This window comes from Galeopterus variegatus, unplaced genomic scaffold (genome assembly GCF_000696425.1).
Source record: "Galeopterus variegatus unplaced genomic scaffold, G_variegatus-3.0.2 Scaffold1164, whole genome shotgun sequence".
Lineage (NCBI taxonomy): Eukaryota > Metazoa > Chordata > Mammalia > Dermoptera > Cynocephalidae > Galeopterus > Galeopterus variegatus.
In genome coordinates this window covers 83,584-103,904 of record NW_007727275.1, presented here as the reverse complement: position 1 = coordinate 103,904, position 20,321 = coordinate 83,584, and the positions used below count along the sequence as shown (strand labels likewise).

Below are 20,321 nucleotides of genomic sequence, written 5' to 3'. Positions count from 1 at the left end.
CAGTATCATTTTAAGATATTCCTGCTTGCTGTTTTGTGGAGAATTAGTCTTTCATCTTGGAACATTCATATTTCATGTAGAGCACTCTCATTCTCTTACCTAGAAGGCACAATCCTGAATGTCAACATCCCATAAACCAAGTGGGGAAAGAGGCCTGGTAACTCAGCATCTAGTGTGCACATACTTGTCTAGTTTCTCTGTTTTCAGTATACTACCACATTTCCAATTGTGCCTGGGGATGCCAGTCAAGAACCCTCTGTTTTTCCCTCTCCAAAAAACTTCCAAACTTCTGCTCACATGAGAAGAGCAGTCACTCAGAAACACAGAATGTGGAAGAAGATCTAAGAATCCACCTACTTTGTAAACACCTAATAACTCGAACATCTTTAATTTAACCCCACTCTTATATGTGCTCTTCACAGTCGTTTCTGGGGGTGCTAGGTATCACCAATCCCTGACCAGTTTGAGGACTATATGGTTTAAATGAGGTTGGTATTTGACTTTTCCTATTTCCAAATTTGGATCTTCATGTAACAGTATATGGGGGTTGGTTGGATGGATTATTAAATAACATTAAGAACAAGTCAAACTTTTAATAACAAAAGCATCGAAAAACAGACCATTTGATGACTAATATAAAATTGGACTGGACACTAAAGAAATTATTAAATTTGAATCTAAAATGAGATGGTCTGCCACGGATCTCAAAAGACATATTGTTCCTTCCAGGTGTGCATTTTAAGAAACTTAGGGGGTTTGTAGAAAAACAGACCATTTGATGACTAATATAAAATTGGACTGGACACTAAAGAAATTATTAAATTTGAATCTAAAATGAGATGGTCTGCCATGGATCTCAAAAGACATATTGTTCCTTCCAGGTGTGCATTTTAAGAAACTTAGGGGGTTTGTATATTGGAACTCAAAACGAGATACTGCTCAGAGATTCATAGCTGAATTTTGCTCTGAGTTTTGTGGTTGACCTAAAATCCCAATACAAAGGAAAAGCCTAGGAGTGAAATCAAATCAACCAAAATATGACACTGTTCATGTGAATACTCTGTGACTTGAGACCACTAAGGATCCCTTGACTCTAATTACAATGTGGTCTCATTCAATAAGATGTAGGAAGATCGTCTGATTTCTTTACTGATTCTGGCACCTGTTACATCTTTATTAAATCTACACATGTTCTGAAGTAGGTCTCCAATTGTAGAAAACATTTTTAATACAATGTATTAATTCATATAACTCACAGCTTTAATAATGTGCTATAAAAAGACATTAAACAAATTATGTACTGTGTATTCCAGTTTCTATCTGTAAACATAAAGACAGATAAAATGAACTTTCACTCTCAATGATGATGTTAGAAAAACTAATGCCATATAAAAACAGTTATAATAGAAATGAAGAAGAAACTCACAAAAACAACTGTTTTTGAAGGGGCCAGGTCTTTAATATTTTAGAAAGAAGATTAAAAATTATAAATATGTTACCAAAGATTTGGATATATTACATATACATATTTTGGAGAATGAAATTCTGAAGTTTTAGTGTACAAAGAGAAAAATAAGTGATAATATAGAAATTATATTACACCAAAAATAGCATACATATTATCTTCTACAACACATCATTCATTCTGTAAATCATTTTAAATACAATTCTAATAATAACCATAAAATAAATGCAATGTTATTTGTTTTTTCAATTACCTTTTTCTCCTTTCTCAGGAGTCATATATTCATCAAAGAATCATAGAGATTCTACAAGACTAGCATATGTTTTCACGTATCAACATAGCTAGAATGTAACTGAAAACAAATATATGACATTAGTATTCTGCCTAAGCTATTATCATTTATTTGAATTTCTCTCAAAGAAGAAAGGAAAAAAAATATATAATTAGGACTCATACTATTTTGTTGCATGGGGAGGACTTATTTAAGAATATTTCTTCAGTAGGGGTTCTGCTTTTGAATTAGTTGGAACAACAGGGTATGGATTTACCCTCCTCCTGAAACAATTGAAAAAACACACAAAAACACAACACCCCCCCATCCCAAATACCCCAGACATATATTCCTATATTCATTCATTATACATATATATTGAGCACCTACTGTATTCCAGGGATTGAGGGAGAAGGTAAGTGTACAGGAGTGAGCCAAGTAAAAGTGCTGGTGTTATCAAGCTGAAAATCTACTGGAAGTGGCAGAGGGCAAATACTCTAATCCCTTGTTGGGAAACAAGCATGGGCCACCAGTGGCCACTTGTGATCCTTGCCCAAACAGAACAGATAAATCACCTACTCCTGTATTAGTTATAGGGTGTATATGTAATATATTCTCATAGTTTTTTTCCTCTTTTTAGAAACCTGTAAAGCCAAGTAATTGTATCTCTGTTAACTTTATATGTCAATAAGTATAATCATTTTTCTTGGTGACTTTCATTCATGTACCAAACTTGACCAATGCAAGACATTTGGTGGAAAAATTTATAGCTTGCTTTCATTTCAAAATGACAGATTGAACCACAAATTGAACTTGAGTGAACCCTATAAAAGTTATCATACTGATTTAAAATTTAAAGCAGTTCATTTGAGAAAGACATTTGTTTGTTCAACTACAAAAATTCCCACACCCTTTAAACTATACAAACTCTAACTTAAGCCTGCTTCCTTTCTCCCCCATAGAAAATTCTGAACAAATTTAATATAATTGACAACTTTTCTTTTTCAAGGGTTCTTTCCATTGAGTATAATTATTTTTTCTGAAAAACAAGCTTCTAAAATCCTCCAAAATGAGCACTGAATATACTAAAAATGTGATATTAAAAAACCTTTCTTTATTATATAAATAAAAGTATGCAAACCCTAACTATTGATACACTTAGGATGAGTGGCTTCACCTTAACATCATGTGTAAAATGATATCAAGATTATCTCTAAATTATAATTGAAGGAAGTGAGAATGGATTTCAGTCTCAAGAAAGAACTATTAAGGGGATAATAGACGTTTGATGTGTCTGCCTTTTCACAGTAGCACAATGGCTAATTCCTGTGACTCTTGACCTTTTAGTGTCATGTAACCAAGTATTGGCATTAATCTGCTGCCTATCTGTCACCCACGACATTTGGTAGTCCCAGTCTCTGTTTTCAATTATCAGTCATTAGAGAAGGCAACGAGCAATTTCAGAAGAAAACTCACAAAACCTTTGACCTGTTTTTGTAAGATAACCACAAATACTCACTGTAGATAAACTATCACCTCATTGATTTCAAGATGTAAAGTAAGGTTCTTTGCTGTACATGGATTTACTGTAATCTCTATTACCTTCGAGTGGTTAAAAATAGACTGTTTACTGTTTTACTGATGGAGCAGAAGAATTCACGATGTCATTCAGTGAAATCTGTTGAGATTAGAATGATTGACCCCCAGCTGCTGGGCGATCTATAAAAGAGCAGATTTTTCCACAAAGAAAACAGGAGAGCTAAATATTTACCAAAAGGTGATTATCACACAGTTGCCTTTCTGTTGGCTCTTTACAGGCAAACACAAAGTTTTCTCTAATATTTGTACACAGTGTGATTGAAATTCATTATTTGTGTAGTAAGTTTATGCACTTATCATTAGGTAACCATTTATTTCATCATACAAAATGAATTAATCATGTACCATCTTCTGTAAGTATTCTAAACTAGTTTTTGACATTCAATATTTATATTAAATCTATGAAAGATGAATATTTGTTTTTCACTTCTAATTAATAATTTTCTTTATAAAATGTTCATAATAAAGATAATGCCAAAATATTTTATATATTTCAGGATGCACTGATGTCCTCAGTAATAAAAACAACTGAATGACTTTAAGACTCCTTTAAAGAGGAGTTGTGTCCAGAAACAGCATATTTTATTAGACAGATGCTTCTGGGCAATATGTGAATGTTAAAATATGTGCTACTATGTGGTCCACTTTTAGATATGAAATGCCTAATCAAATATCAAGTAAATACAGTTATTTCCGTCTATCTTAACAAAGTTTAAAAATCACAATAACATTAATCTCTTATTGATAAATCCGTATTTCAGGTAAAGAAATTAACATTTTGATAATTAATATGGTTGGTTTTTAGGCCACTTAGGGATTTTATATAATTAAACTTTTATTGACCATTTACTATATAAAAAGTCCTATCCTAGGGTATGTGTAGAGATACAAAGATAAAAAGCAAAAGCAAAAGAAAACATGGATATTCTCTAGCATACTAATAAGGTTAATATAAGATGACAAAATAATTATAATGCAAGTGGAAAGTGATTAATATTATGATAGCTACTGCTTTTTGAGAACGTACTATGTTCCAGGCATTATGCTAAGATCTCTCTCTCTCTCTCTTCATCTCCAACCTCCATCTCTATCTTCCTGAAATATCATTTAATCTTTCCAACAACACTGTGGAGTAGGCTTACTCTTTCTCACCTTGAGCTCCTATGTCTTTTCTTTTTATAGCTCCTTAAATATTAGGTTTTTATTTCAGAGCAGGTATCTAATATTTCAGGATTAAATAAATGTGGAAGTAGCAAAGTAGCTATTTTTAGGAAAATCAAGGTGAGTGAATATGAAAGGTGAGAAAGAGAAAAGTAGTATCTGGCAGCCAGGAGATAAACTGAACCTGTCAGCTAGACCTTCGAGTTGCTAGAAGCTGGGCTAGCACTCACAGTCTTCCTGTTCAGTGAAGGCTATTTCACAGAACATCAACTTTGGACAAGATGTCTCTGTGACCATGAGTTAGGAAGACAAAAACAAGATCACTCCACAATTATTAGAGCACAGATTAAAAACAAGAACATTGCTCAAATCTCAAAAATGACTAAACATCCTCTTTCTGGATAATATTACTGCTTCTTCTTTATCAATTACAGCTTCATCCTACCTCTCTATACCCACCTTCTATAAAAATTTATTAAAATATCTAATGATAAAATTACTTCTGCTTTCTGAGAGTGCCCAGTTCAGAGCAAAACCCTGCCTCTTGGAACCTTCTCCCAAATAAACTACCATAATCTCAAATGAGTCCTTTTAACAACCTTTTACTGAGACTTCCTGTGGCATCTGTCCCATGACATATGTTGAAACAAGTCAATAAACCCAACCTTGTTCATCTACTGGTGTCTCCGAGTGTTCTATTTTCTCCAGGGCAGTGACATAAGGTAGAAGGAGAAACTACATACACAGAAAAGAGATCATGCTAACAATGAACACAGGAGATTTGAGCAAGAATCAGTAGAAAGACCGACCTTGGAAAAGGAGAGGAAAACTTTTGCCCTGAGACAGAAGAAGCAGTCATTACTAGTTGAAACTCTAATGCAGAACATTAAATTAGGAGTTGTAAGATTTATATACTATTCCTGGAATTGTAGTTAACTAAATTTGTGATGTTGAGAATGTTGATGGTTTTTATCTGTACCATGGGGAAGACAATAGAAGCTCTACCTTGTTGGAGAAGAAACAAAAATTTAAAATATACTAAGTTTATTAAACCAATCATTCCTAATTAATTATTGTTATTGTTTATTAATCACCTAAATATTGAATATGTCAATTTTTATACCAATGCCTGATATGTATAGCTGTTATCATTATAGTATTCTAAATAGACATTGAGGGCTTAGTGCTGGAAGGTACATCCAATCTAAGGACGGCAGGAAGACTTTGAGACCACCTTCATTTTAACTTGAAAGCTTTCATTATACAAGACTTAATTTCATGTGCTTCAAAATTGCTCATATTTTAAAAGCAAAATAATATATAAATATTGGGTCATCAGTACAATTTTTTAAATTTTGAAATTATATGTATTTTATATTAGATTGATTTTAGAAATCAATGGGACTATATCAAACTAAAAAGCTTCTGCACAGCAAAGGAAACAATCAACAGAGGGAAACAGCAACCTACAGAGTGAGAGAAAATTTTTGCTAACTATGCATCTGACAGGGGATTAATATCCAGAATATACATAGAACTCAAGCAATTGTATGGTAGAAAAACAAATAACCCAATTAAAAAATGTGCAAAGGAGCTGAATAGATATTTTTCAAAGGAAGACATACAAATGACCAACAGATACATGAAAAAATGCTCAACATCACTAGTCATCAGGGAAATGCAAATTAAACCTGTATTGAGATACCACCTCACCCATTAGACTGGCTATAATAAAAAGACAGTGAATAACAAAAGCTGGTGAGGGTATGGAGAGAAGGGAACACTCCTACACTGTTGGTGGGACTGTAAATCAGCATAACCACTACGGAAAACAGTATGGAGGTTTCTCAAACAACTACAGATAGATCTTCCACATGATCCAGCAATCTCTCTTCTGGACATATACCCAGAGGAGTTGAAATCATCATGTCTAAGGGATAAATGCATTCCCATGTTCATCGCAGCTCTGTTTACAATAGCCAAGATATGGAAACAACCTAAATGTCCATCAATGGATGATTGGATAAAGAAACTGTGGTATATATACACCATGGAATTCTACTCTGCCATAAAAAGGAATGAAATTCTCGCATTTGCAACAACATGGATGAGCCTAGAGAAATTTATGTTGAGTGAAATAAGCAAATCACAGAGGGATAAATACTGCATGTGCTCACTCATATGTGGGAGCTAAGAGAGAAAGAAGAAAGGAAAGAAAGACCACAGTAGTGTGATGGTCTTACAGAGGGAGGGAACATTCCTAGGGCTACAAAGTGTAGTCGGGAGGAAAGGGGAAGGGGGATGGAGGTTGGTGGATAATTGGGTGGGGAACACAGGGTACAAAAGTAATTTCCGATAATGGGTATGCTGCCAGTAGGAATCTGGCCCTCACCTCATGAGCACGAGGGGTGACAATTAGCTTTGTACCTCATGAATATTGATAATAAAAAAAAATAAATAAAAAATAAAAATATCAGGTTATTTGTTTATTTTGACTGTTAAGCTGTTTGTGTTTTTTGTATATTCTGGATATTAATCCTTGGTTGGATGCATGGTTTGAAATTATTTAAAAAAAAAAAAAACTAAAAAGAAATCAATGGGTTTAGTTACACAGGAGTATTTAAATTTTTTAACCATCTCATTTTCTTTCAAGATTTTCCTTCTTTATTAAACTGTATTCATGAAGCATTTATGAATAAAGTAAGAGTATTTTAAGTGTAGAAAAAAATGGTATTTGAAATAAAACATTCAGGGGAACAATTTTCTTTTGTTCAAGTCACATATTGCTGTGGTGTTAAGAGGCTTTTAGGGCATCTGGAATCTGGAGTTTACCATACTCTCTGGAATGGTTATCACTCTTGGAGGAACAGGTACATATGCATTCACTGACCAATAAATAAGTCTTTATAGGACCAAGTTTATGTTTCTTGGTGGACTAGCCAATGAAGGATATGCTGCAAAGTGATACATCTTGGTAGTCGCATATCTTTGCTTTTTTTTTCTCCTACTTTTAAAATGAAACATAGATAAATAATAATTCTATAAGTAATCTCTTAATTTTTTTTGCACTCTGCAGCAAACAATGATCTGTATTCTTTCAACAGCTGGCTAGGCTCCTGGGAGAATGCTATCTTTGCTTTCAGCTACTGATCTATTTGTATCTTTCAAGTTACAGCTCTTATGTGGGAGATTAAGACTGATTACCCACGAATGCATCTCCTTAAAACTGCAGATAAATCACTAAATAGATAAAATTGTAATCTCCTGTTAATTAATTCTAATGTTCAGATATCACAGACTAGAAAATATTTAGCCCAAGACATTTCTACTCAATTTCTATTAGTGATAATGTTATTCAGAGAGGTATCTGTTTGGGGAAAAAAAGACCTCAAAAATTCATCAACTTCTAAGTTATCGAATGCATCTCCTTAAAACTGCAGATAAATCACTAAATAGATAAAATTGTAATCTCCTGTTAATTAATTCTAATGTTCAGATATCGCAGACTAGAAAATATTTAGCCCAAGACATTTCTACTCAATTTCTATTAGTGATAATGTCATTCAGAGAGGTATCTGTTTGGGGAAAAAAAGACCTCAAAAATTCATCAACTTCTAAGTTATATCTCAACCATTAAACGGCTTCAGTGTGTGTCTTAAAAGAAGTTTAATCTTTGCAGAATTTTGGCAATTTAGGGCATTTAGGATGTAGTTGGGGGCTTATATAAAAGCAATTCTGTTTCTTTTCACTATCAGCCCATTAATCACGGAACATGAATTATTTGATTCATATTTTGCCTCTTGTATGCTTTGATGTTACCTCTTTTAAATGAACGTAGAACAATAAATTATTTCTCTTGTTTTTGCAGTGTAGTCGAGCTTTCGGTTGCTCTAGATATCTTTGCAGTTTTGTATAGATGGAAATGTTTAGAGTACACAACAAACCTGCTCCCTAGAAGCAGAAGGAAGTATATTCACCACCATCATTATGATTGTGACTTGAGTGGTAAAACATATAAGTTTTACTGAATTTTTGGTGGTTTATTTTCTGTGATCGTGCATGTGTATGTGTGCAGTAAAGTAACTCCTTTTAAGTTTTTTAAAGAGCTGTTGTTAACCATCAACTCAAATAAATAAATGACCTTGTGTTTGATGGGCTTATTTTAGAGGAATAATTTCACATGCTGGCATGATGTATATGACTTCATGAATGGGAATGCATAAAATGTACCATTGTAAACTTTACTTTTTTTTTCTTTCAATTTTATGGTGATATTCAGTGGCTTACACCTGGAAATCTTCAAAACATGCATGTAACATAAATGGCAATGGGAGAAGAGTACATGGCATTGGTGGCTATTTGGTAAAATGTATCCTGTTGATCTTGTTATTTAGGTCTGCAGATATGAAAATTTGGATAGGTGATTGTGCTCACTTTTAAAATACACTTATCATATGTGAATTGATTGATATAAAGTATATGTTCTAAGTCTAGTTATATTTGTTGCTAAGCCCTCTTTCCTGCCTCACATGAGAGAAATGACAGCTATGGTCTGGGATAAAGTAATGGTCTTTACTAGAGAAAAGAGTTAACCCTGATCTCAATATGTCTTAACACTGTGTCCTTCTATCCCCTTTGACAACTGTGGGTCTGGCTTAAATGAGCTAAGCCCCTTGCTTTTTTGTGTGTTTCTTCTGTTTTATTTGTTTGTTTTTGTCCAGTGATTAAGATCCTCTTTTCCATCACCAAATAGGATTATGGATTTTATGGCGTCTTGCATATTTTCATCTGTTAAAACAGATTTTAAGGAAAATGATGGTAGAAAAGATCCAGTAAACTCATGGTATTTAGTTGATGTAACATATACATTGAAGAGTGAGTTAAAAGGACTGAATATTTAATATAATGTAAATCTAAAAGCCAGCAATAGAATTCATTTTGTCTGATTTTTTAAAACTTCTTGTTTACTTACATATCTTTTAACCTTCCCAAGACATTTACCACTGCAATGGGTGATAGCACACTGTAACATATGGAGAAATAGAATGCTTAATATTCACCAAAATTGTCACAATATTAACAAGATAAGGCTCTCTCCTATAAAAAGCTTACTTTAAAAGAATATTAAATGTTTGTGTATGTTCTTTTTCATCTGTTCTGGGAGTTTTGATTTTGGTGGTGGGTCAGATGAAGAAAATGTTGGGTATAAAGGGATCCAATTGGTGAGCTACAATTATTTCAAAAGTGAAAGTTAAAATTGCATTTCAAAATATGGTTGTCATAAAAGCACGATGTTGCATACTGACATGCATATATAACATTGATTCAAATTATGAATAGTATCATTGTTCATTTTTAGAAATTTCCTTATATAAGAAATGGACTAAATATTAAATAAGTAAATAGAATACAACACATTTGCTAAGATAAAGATTGGAGGAGGTGTGTTCTAGGAGAATGAGCAAAGTCCAGAAAAAGTGGTGTCCCCTATACTGTATGGGAAGGTTCTTTGGAGAGAGGAGAATAAAAACACAGAAAAAAGATCAGCTTTCCCCAGAAATAGGCTGACCAAAAACAAAAGAAAACCAAAAACCAACCCCAAAACCCCCAAAACAAAGAAAACAAACAAACAAACAAACAAACAATAAAAACCACACTCAGTGTGGTGCAGTTTATGAGGACTTAAGAACTGAAATCTTGGCCCTGGGATGAAATCTGTTATCTTTTAATTGTAAGTTTAGGGCTTTTGAGCAAGTTATAAAGCTGATGGACCTAAGTAGGGTTGTGAGAATTAAATGACATGTGTGCTATATAAATGCCATACAACCAATACTTAAATAAATTACAATGCCTTCGGTCACTGGGGAATGCAGTAGGATGATGCTGAGTGGAAAGAGAGGATTAGATTTCGATCCATTTATGTGATCTTTCATTCAACCAATATTTATTAGAAGATTTCTCTGAATTAGGTATTGTATTGTGCTAGGTGCTAATTACACATTGGTCATCAAACCCCTATTCTCTAGACTATTCTCCACTTTTCTGTGTACTGCTGAAAGACATTGTTTAAGTATACTAACAATGAACTAGTCTCAGTGCAGAACAATAGGATGTCATTGCATAGATGGTATGGACATCGAACAGAGATTTAAAATGAGCTTTAGGAGACCGACGTCTGTTACCACCCAGTTGTCATCACCCAATTTCTTTTTCTTAATTCAGGGATATTAATATTTGCCACCTCCCTCGCATGACTCTTTGAGGTGACTGAGATTAGCTAGTTGAATAGTTGTGGCATCATTAGGAGTGCAAGGTCATATAAATGCAAGCCTTACTCCATTACTCACTCCAACATGTCCATGGAATTTATTGTCGCAATTATGATTCAAAGCCGTGGGATATAAAAATGTGAATCGCTAGACAAATCTGCAATGCAACTTTAATCTGTGTGGTATATTTAATACAAAATTTTATTAAACTCTTTGAAAATTTGTCCCCTTAAGAGTTTAAGTTAAGCAGCCTGGATTAGAAAACTGAAATTTTATAATAACAGCTGAAATTCTAGCTGTCCACTTTATTACACTCACATCTCACAGGGGATTCCAGAACAGTAGATGACTTTACATAACATGAATTCAATACTCATCTGTGTTATGCAGGTGCACACTTTAGATTAGATCCTAAGAAACTTGTGTCTTGGCTCTTACTTCCAGAAGTATAGTTTTTCTGTTTTTTTTTTTTGGTTTACATTTCAAATATAAAATTTATTGTTAATGAAAAATTGAATAATCATTGTTATCACTTAGAATTTTGGATATTATCTTTCAGAATGGAGAAAATGTATTTCTGAATGGCTGGTTGGTGTGTATATCATGAAGTATGGAACTCTTCAAACAGGGTCCAGGACAGTGAAACCTAAGCAAACACATGAACATTTTTGAATATTCATATGAAGTCAGATAAATTGAGACATTAAATAATTTCACTTCAGTTAATTTCTTGTTTTTTGGCCAAATGATCTTGGAGCCAAATTTTCAGTTTTCAGAACTTTTTGGATTTATGAATGCAAGATTTTAGATGTGTATTAATAAAACAGGATAAAGCAATAGTGTACATAGGTAGAAGCAGAGTATCTTGTCATTTAAGAAGCATAGCTTGGTGGCACCAAATGTCTGGGTTCAAATCTTTTGGTAAGGTATTTATTCTCTGTGCCTCCTCAGTTTCTTCATCTTCAAAATGAGGATAATAACAAAACCTACCTTGTAGTTTGATATGAAGTATAATGTTAATATTAATAAAATTATAAAATGCTTAGAATAATGAGTGGCATAACATAAGTGCTATTTAAGAACTCATATAATGTCATCTACTTCATTTAAATTTAGGATCAGAAAATAAGAATGTAGTGAGTTAAATTTAGTTTTCTGAAAACAAAAGTTATGGCTAATTTTAACATTTATACATGTACATTCAATTATTATATATGCAATTAGTAGGCATTTGCTACCTGTACACTTTCTCTCTCTTACAGCTCACTCAAGAGAATGGACAAAAGAAATAAAGGAGCAGTGTTTATAGCACGCTGCACTCCTGCCTGCAGAAGTTTAGACAGAGAAGAGGTTTAAATTACGGACCAAAATATCATCCCCCAAATAGGGTTATTGTCCTTATTTAGTGAGAAGTTGATTAATGATCCCTTTGGAAATGGACCTCTCTTAGGACCAAGATAGTGATTTTTTTTTTTTTTTTTTTTTTTTTTGTGACCAGTAAGGGGATCGCAACCCTCGGCTTGGTGTCGCCCGCACCGCGCTCAACGGCAATCCCTATATAGGATCCGAACCCGTGGCCAGAGCGCTGCAGCGCTTCCAGCGCCGCACTCTCCCAAGTGAGCCACGGGGTCGGCCCAAGACAGTGATATTTTAAGACAAAATCAGTGTTAGTGTGAGTCAGACAGCTTAAGAGCACCATCCTTGACAAACTGCACAGGACAAAAATGCCTCCAGGTGTAGCTGACATTGTTTTGTACGCTGGCATAGGTATCTGAGGTACAGGTGGGGATGAGATCCTTGCTCTCCTAAGCCGCCTCCGACTCTACTGGGGAAAATAAACCAGAGATTATTTGGAGGATGAGGGCAAAGAATTGTGGGTTCCATTGTCATGAGCTTCCTCTTAGACGTGGCACCCACCTGGCCCTGGAACATGACAGTCTAGCAGCTGTGGCTCCCCAGTATCATTCTTGGATGGTCATGATCCTCTTCTCCCTGCCTTAATCTTAATCTTTCCTCTAATTTAGGATTCTAAGTTTCACATATTTATAGCAGGGCTCATATAATTGCAATCAATATTCTGCTTATCTTTCTGTATCTCAATCCAATTTTTGAAACTTGAGTCCACTTATACCACTTGTGCATTTTTTATCTTCTTGTAACAAAATTTTAGTAATAAAACATATCACTGGAAATTCTTTTTAAAATTTCTGTAGTTGTCCAACACCTTGCACACAGTGCCTTGCCGTGGAATTTTTGTAACACTATCCTACTTATCCTAGGTAGCTGAGAATTTGAGAAACTGACCAGTACTGAGAAACTTAATGCCATCAAATGATATTGCATTTCTATAAAGGAGCATTTTGTATAGGTAGCTTGTTAGAAAAAGCTTTGGTACCCACTAGATACAGACTGTTTCAGACAATACATTATCTTACAAGGTCAGATTATATAATAATATGCCTGACACTATCCTAAATTCTTTAACATTTCTTAATATTCCCAAGAGGAACAGTTCTGTGACATCATTTGGTAAAAAGTTTGCTAAATGCGGAGAATATGTTTCCCTCTCAATTCTGAATAAGAACAGGTCTTTGGGAGACTTTATGCTGCACCAGTGGTAAGAGTTTATGAATGTGCCTTTTTTTTTTTCTTATTGAAACATAATTGATTATATAGATTTGTGGGGTACAGAGTTTAGTATCAGTATTTGTGTACAATACGTGATGATCAAGTCAGGATAATTAGCATATCATCATTGCATTAACCAATTTCTTATAATCCCCCTTTCTCTCTCCCTTTCCCACTTCTGGTTACCACAGTTCTGTTCTCTTTTTCTGGAAGTTCTATGTGTTGTTTTGATTGTCCTTCTTTCCTTGCTCCCTCCTTCCCTCCCTCTCTCCCTTATACCCTCCCTCCCTCCCTCCCATTTTTCCTTCCCACGTATGAGGACATGCAGTATTTCTCTTTCTGTGCCTGGCTTATTCACTTAACATAATTTTCTCCACGTTCATCCATGTTGCCACGAATAAAAAATACTTTATTTGCTGAAGGAAGAGAAAAACTCTTCTAGGAAAGACATTTTGGAAACAACTTTTTTTGGAAAAATGAATTTGTTTTATTTATTTGACCTCTGAAATGCCATAAATATGGTCCCTATCTACTTGCAACTCCTCAGTACTCCTTTCCTCTTTCCTTCTGAGGCTGTGCTAAATCTCAACGCTGACTTTACCTTGAACTCTGGAGGTTTCTATAACATATTCTTGATTCCTGTATGAAACCTTCTGTGTTCTGGTACTTGATACATACTAGTAATAGCTTTACAGCCTTCACTTTTTAAAGCATTTTGAATAGCCTTTCCACTTAGGATCCACGAATTTGTATAAAACCCCAAAGGTTATATTGCTTTTGAACTAAAGGTTGTTGGTTTGTGGAATTTCCTTTAACTGAAAACACGTATGAGTTTGTGGTTTTAGTGTTTTCTGTTTTATACTATCCTACTTGTTTGTTTTCATTTTCAAAGCTGGATAATTTAGCATTAATTTCCATATTTTATAAAAGAGTAACTTTTTCCTTCCTTCCTTCCTTTTTTTTTCCAGTTGAAAGAGACAAGGATTTTTCTCACCAGCGAAGGCATTACAAAGAATTTCGGTTTGATCTTACTCAAATTCCCCATGGAGAGGCAGTAACAGCAGCTGAATTCCGTATATACAAGGACCGGAGCAACAATCGATTTGAAAATGAAACAATTACAATTAGCATATATCAGATCATCAAGGAATACACAAATAGGTACCAACTTTATATCTAACTTATTATCCTGGCAGGCAAATATTAAATTTTAGTAAAAGCCACAGATTATCCATGTGACCTATTAAATCATTTTCTCTGGGTGTAATGATCTTTAGGGAGAGGTAGAAACACGTTGAAAAGTAATTTCGTTGTTGTTGTTGGTGTGATAGGAAGTCAGATTTTAAAACTGGTCACAGGAAAACTGGTGACCAGAGGAGAGATAGATGTTACTCTACCCATTTTTCTGGTAAACCTGATGGAGAATGGCGAGGCTAAAACCATCAAAAAGACTCAGATTTACTGAGGGGTTTTAAAAAAGGGTGTTGAGGGAATGGAATGTGGGAAGTGAAAAGAAGGAGAGGGGGACATGAGCTGTGGGGGCTCTGTGCAAGGAGCTAGGTACTGGGTCTCACCTAGGCTCTGTCTGGTTTCCATCCCCAACCTTGATTTTATCTTAGGGTCCTGATGGATTTTGATGTGCTTTAGGGTGGAATGAGCATAGCTTTATTGATACTTTCTTTAGTTTCTCCCAATCTGATAGTAAGTGTTGCGTGGCAAGTTTGCAACTCCAGGTTGACTGGAAAACAACATAAATTCTTTCGTATGGTTGCCTCCCTACTCTTGACTTACTTTATTTCATGTTCTCTGCTTGCTGTAGTAAATCATCCAGCAAGATTTTCAGGGAAGGTTCTTTGTTGACATACTTTCTTAACCCCCACATATTTGAGAATGTCTTCCAGTTGCCTTTGTACAGAAATGAAGCTTTGCAGGGTATAAATTGGTTCAAAATCACTTTCCCTTAAAACTCTGTAGATACTGTTCCATTGTCTTCTGGCACTTAGAGTTGCAAGAGAAAAATCTGAGTTCAGCTTGATTCTTGCCCCTTTATAGGTAACTTGCTTTCTCTGTCTGAATACTTGTAGAATTTTTTCTTTTTCCTTGAAATTTAAAAATGTCATCAGAATATGTCTAGGTGTTGCTTTCCTTTCATCAAATTTTAAAGGTATCCTGTGCACTTTTTCCATCTGTAGACCTAGTTTGCTCTTCAACTCTTGAAAGTTTTCTTCAATTAGATCCTTAATTATGTTTCAGCTCCATTTGCTTTGTCCTCTGTTATTCCTATTACATGTAGACTGTATCTCCTGAACTGGCCATCTAGGTCTCTCTTTTTCTCCTCTTTTTTTATCTTGATTTCTTCTGCCTTTTTCTTTGCATGCTATGAGACTTTCTCTTATTTTTCATTTACTTCATTAATTCGACCTTGTGGCTTGTGTATTTCTATCAACTCTCTGAATGTGATGATACTTTTCAATCTCTCTGATCTTCTCTATCACTGAATATAGTTGTTAAACCCCTATATTATATGATTCTTAAAGCTTTCTATAGCTTCTATTTCTGGTACTATATCCATTTCAAGAGGAGGCATTTTCTTGATTACTTAGTTCTGTTCCTTTCTTCTGAACTGCAGTATTATAACCTTTTCAGAAGCTCTTCTTAACAACTGGAACCAAAAATGAAGATTCAGTAAGAGAAATTGATCTGAAAAATTCCTCCTACATTCCCCAGCTTTTCCCTACTGCTGACACCAATCTGTGTATTAAATGGTCTCATTCTTCCCCATATGTGTGTTCTAGGCCTTTGGTCTCATTTTGTAAATTTGTTCCTCATGCCAGAAAACTTCCATTTTATTCTGTCCACATGAAATTTATAATTAAGATAATTTAAAATTTTTTATTTTATTTAATAATATAGAAATGTATTATGATGAACTCTTGAAAACAAAAATGTTCTTAATTATCTGCTTTAGAAAATTCAAAACTGTCACAAGAGAAGAGATGCAGGAAAGGAAGTAAGGAAAAAAACTTAGATCATAATGAGCAATGAATTTTGAGCTTGATTTCAATCCCTGTAACAAAGTCAGTTTAAGAAAATGAATGATAGTTACATATGTAACAAGTTACACAATGTATAAAGAATATTATACCCTAAAAGACTTATGTAAAGTTAATGTTTGATTAAAATATTTACAGTAACAAAGTCAGTTTAAGAAAATGAATGATAGTTACATATTTAACAAGTTACACAATATATAAAGAATATTATACCCTAAAAGACTTATGTAAAGTTAATGTTTGATTAAAATATTTACATCAATAAAGACTGCTTAATAGCTTTTTTGTTGATTCTTTAAAAAAAGATCAACAAAATTTGCAAAACTTTAATCTAGATGGACCAAGAAAAAAAGAGAGAAGATAGAAATTACTGAAATCAGAAATAAAGCAGGGGCATGGTCCAGCAGTTGCTTCTTCTATTATGCTGGAGTGGACTTTGAGGAGAAAGATGTCCTCTTCTTTTTGTGGTTTCTGCTGGTGACTCTCCTTGTGTCACTGCAGTTGGGTGTCTGGCAGTCTGCCTGCACGGTAGCTGTGGCTACTACTGTGGCATCCAGCTGCTTTTGCGGCAGCCACAGCTGTGGCAGTGGCTGTGGTGGGCCACCCGTGAGGAAGTGGTGTTTTTGGAGCACCACTTGACTATTTCCTGGTGGAGGATGCTGCCCTCCGCTCCTACCTAGGACCCTGGGTGTGATCTGTTTCTTTCCTGCATCTGGGAGGAGGGGGCTCAGAAATGAGCATAATTACACTTGAAGGAGAGAGAGAAAGAGAGGATAATAAAAGAACTTTATGCTACATCTAGTTTTACAAAATAGCCCTCCCAACTTCTCCCATGTACAGAAAGACAAAAATAAAAACACTAGAAAGTTGAAAATAAGTTGCTCTTATTTTTTCTTAAGCTATGGAAAATATTTTTTCCCACAAAAAATGAAGGTAAATAAATATTTTTTTCTTTCCTTTATTCTATGGAAAACCCCCCTGCTAATTTGGAAGTTTGACTTTAATTCTCTGAAAGAGAAAAAGTTTATATTAAAAATACTTCCTTTATGTATCAAATATCACAGTTAAAATGGAAAGAATATAAATTTGAAAAAAGTAATTTATTTATTTATTTATTTTTTAATGTTGTTGTTGGTTTCACATATTTCTTAGAAAGCTAAAATGACATGGAAAAAGAAACTAGTACCTCTGGCTATTTCCAAGACAAAGGTCACCTTTCAAAACTTCTATCATCAAACTGTGGATTTTACCTACCTAGAATTTTAAATTAAACTCAGAAACAATTGAAAAGTTAGTGCAGACTGTATTCTTTAATGCAGTTCTCTTGACAGTGCACACAATGCATATATATTTTCACATATATAAAGCTCACTCTCCCCAAGGTATTGTATAGTAGTGTCTAAGTGGGGATTCTTGCAGTAATTTAGACTGTTGTTTTATGGAAATGTTTTACATTTAAGACATCATTTTATCTATTAACCATTTACTTTATGAATTCTTTGAGAGTGTTACATAATCAAATTTTAGAAAACGACATATCCATTATGTAATCTCTTTTCCCATATATTTATCTTAGTGAGACTTACAACTCAAATTATGTATTTTATTCCTACCATCTCCCACCTTCCTTATTTATCCTTACTCATATTTAAATGTGTGCAATTTAAAGGGGTGTTCTGATATTTATCCAAATCTTTATTTTTTTTTCTTGGTAAAAAGTTAACACACTTTGCATCATTTCACTTATTTAATCTTTTCACACAATGCTGACAGCCCCAAATTCTATATAGAAGCCATTGCTTTTCAGTCATACCTCATATATCTGGCATTATTGGGAAATGAGGTTTCCACATGATAGAATTTTCCAGATAATTCAGCTGAATTTGGCATGGTTTGTTGAGTGCCTACCATGTGGCAAGTGCAGAGGACATAAGGCAGAGTAAATAAGACCTCAAAAGCTCATAGCCTGGGGGCTAGGGGCTGTGGTGGGCCTGCCGCACACAGACTTTAATAAATATAATACAATGTGCTAAGTGCTATGATGTAAGCATGTACGAAGTGTTGTGGAAATACAAATGAAGGGAAAATTAATTCTTTATTTGGAAAGGTGAGGGACCTTAGGGAAAGCCTCTGAGAAGAGTTTACCTTTGAGTTGAGCTTTTCAAGATGAGTTGGAACTTTCCATAGGCAAAAGGGGGAGAGAGAGAGAGAGAGAATATTTTAGAAGAAATATTCCTAAGCGTTAAAATGTTTATATGCGTAATGAATTAAATAATACAAATAAAATGATCAATGCCGGTATTACTACTAATAAGAATAGCAGCCAGCACTTTTGCATTTAATACACACTCTCCATGTGTCTGGCGCTGTGCTAAGTGCTTAACTTGAATTAAATTTTTCACAAATATATATATTTATATATTCCCCAAAGAAAATGTGCTATGTATAAGCCAACCTTTTCCTAATGCTCTGCTATGAATGTAAATTTCTGTGCTCTATTGTAAACACATTTTAAGCTAGCCTGCTCGATGTCATTAGTCACCTTCACTACTGGGATATATTTAGTTAAGCTGTCATCGTTCCAGTTCACAGTCAGCTCCATATTTACATCATCTCCCCACTCCTGCTTCTCTAAGATTTGTGATTCTTCTGTGGTCAGACTTAAAAATGTACATAGACAATTTCCACTCAGGAAGATTTCCTGGGGTCTTGAGAACAGCATTGCAGAACAGGACACTCAGATGGTAGATGATGTTGTCCCTAAAGCATATAGGACAGTACACAAGCAAAGCTTGCATTTCTTCAGTGTGCAGGGGTCATGCTCTATTTCTATGGTTCTCAACGGAGGTGATTTGGACGCCTAGGAGACAGCTAACAATGTCTGGAGGCATTTTTGGTTGCCACAATTGGCCATAGCAGTTGTGGGGAGGCTGAATATATGCTACTGACATCCAGTGGGTAGATAAGCTAGGGCAGTGGTGTGGATAGGGATGCTGCTAAACTTTCTAAAATGAACAAAACAGCCCCTCCACACAATGAAGAACGATTTGATCCAAAATGTCCATAATACCAATGTTGAGAAATCCTGCTGTATTTGAAGATTTAAGTTATAAACCTAAAAATGGGAATAATTTGTGCCATAAAACAGTACATCAGTTAATTTTTCTTTAACTATTTCATATTTTGGGTCTTAAGATTCGTAGTATGAAAGAGCTCTTAGGAACTCGTCCTGGGTACATTACTCATTCACTGGGGGTGTGAAAGTGGTTGGACTATCTATATCACTGTCTCATCTCTTTTTTTTCTTGTTGAATGAGGGGACCTCCTGTGTATATACCTGGTAGCACATGTTTAGATTTCTCTGCAGGGGAAAAATGTGGGGTGATGTAATGCCAGGAAAGTTGCTAAATATTAAAAAAATGTCTTGGCAATTTTAAAAAAAATTCTGCAAGTGTGAAGAAGTGATTGAATTTTCTTAATGGGAATTCAGCTTGTTTTTCTACTTTTGTCATGCTTTTCATTCAATTTTATCTAATGTTACTATTTTCCCAATTTTCATCTGTACGTTTTAAATACAACAGAGAATGAGATATTCTGAAAATCGACACTCAATGAGATTTACAGAATTTTTATAATTTCACATTTGTTTCATGAAAAAAATACCACTTGAAAACACAAATCAGCAAATAAATTCAAATTCTAACATTGTTAAGCTAAAGCTGCTCATGAGAGAAACTTTTGACATTATAAACTCCAGAGAATGCCATTTATTAATTTGTAGTCTCTTGTTATGTGCTCAGTACTAGAATGTAGATTGGGTTCCTTAAATGGCATGATGGTACTTATGCCAAATACCCATAGAAAGATGTGTGCTT

At 34.5% G+C, this 20,321-nt stretch overlaps 1 protein-coding gene across 2 annotated transcripts in view; it reads left to right on the top strand.

Annotated features, from left to right (window-relative positions):
* BMP5 (bone morphogenetic protein 5) overlaps positions 1–20,321 on the top strand; it is a 116,632-nt gene that overhangs the window by 47,596 nt on the left and 48,715 nt on the right. For both annotated transcript variants that reach the window (XM_008575264.1, XM_008575263.1), the window contains exon 2: positions 14,362–14,554. In XM_008575264.1, the coding sequence (XP_008573486.1) occupies positions 14,362–14,554 (193 nt within the window). The remainder of the gene's footprint in view (positions 1–14,361; positions 14,555–20,321) is intronic.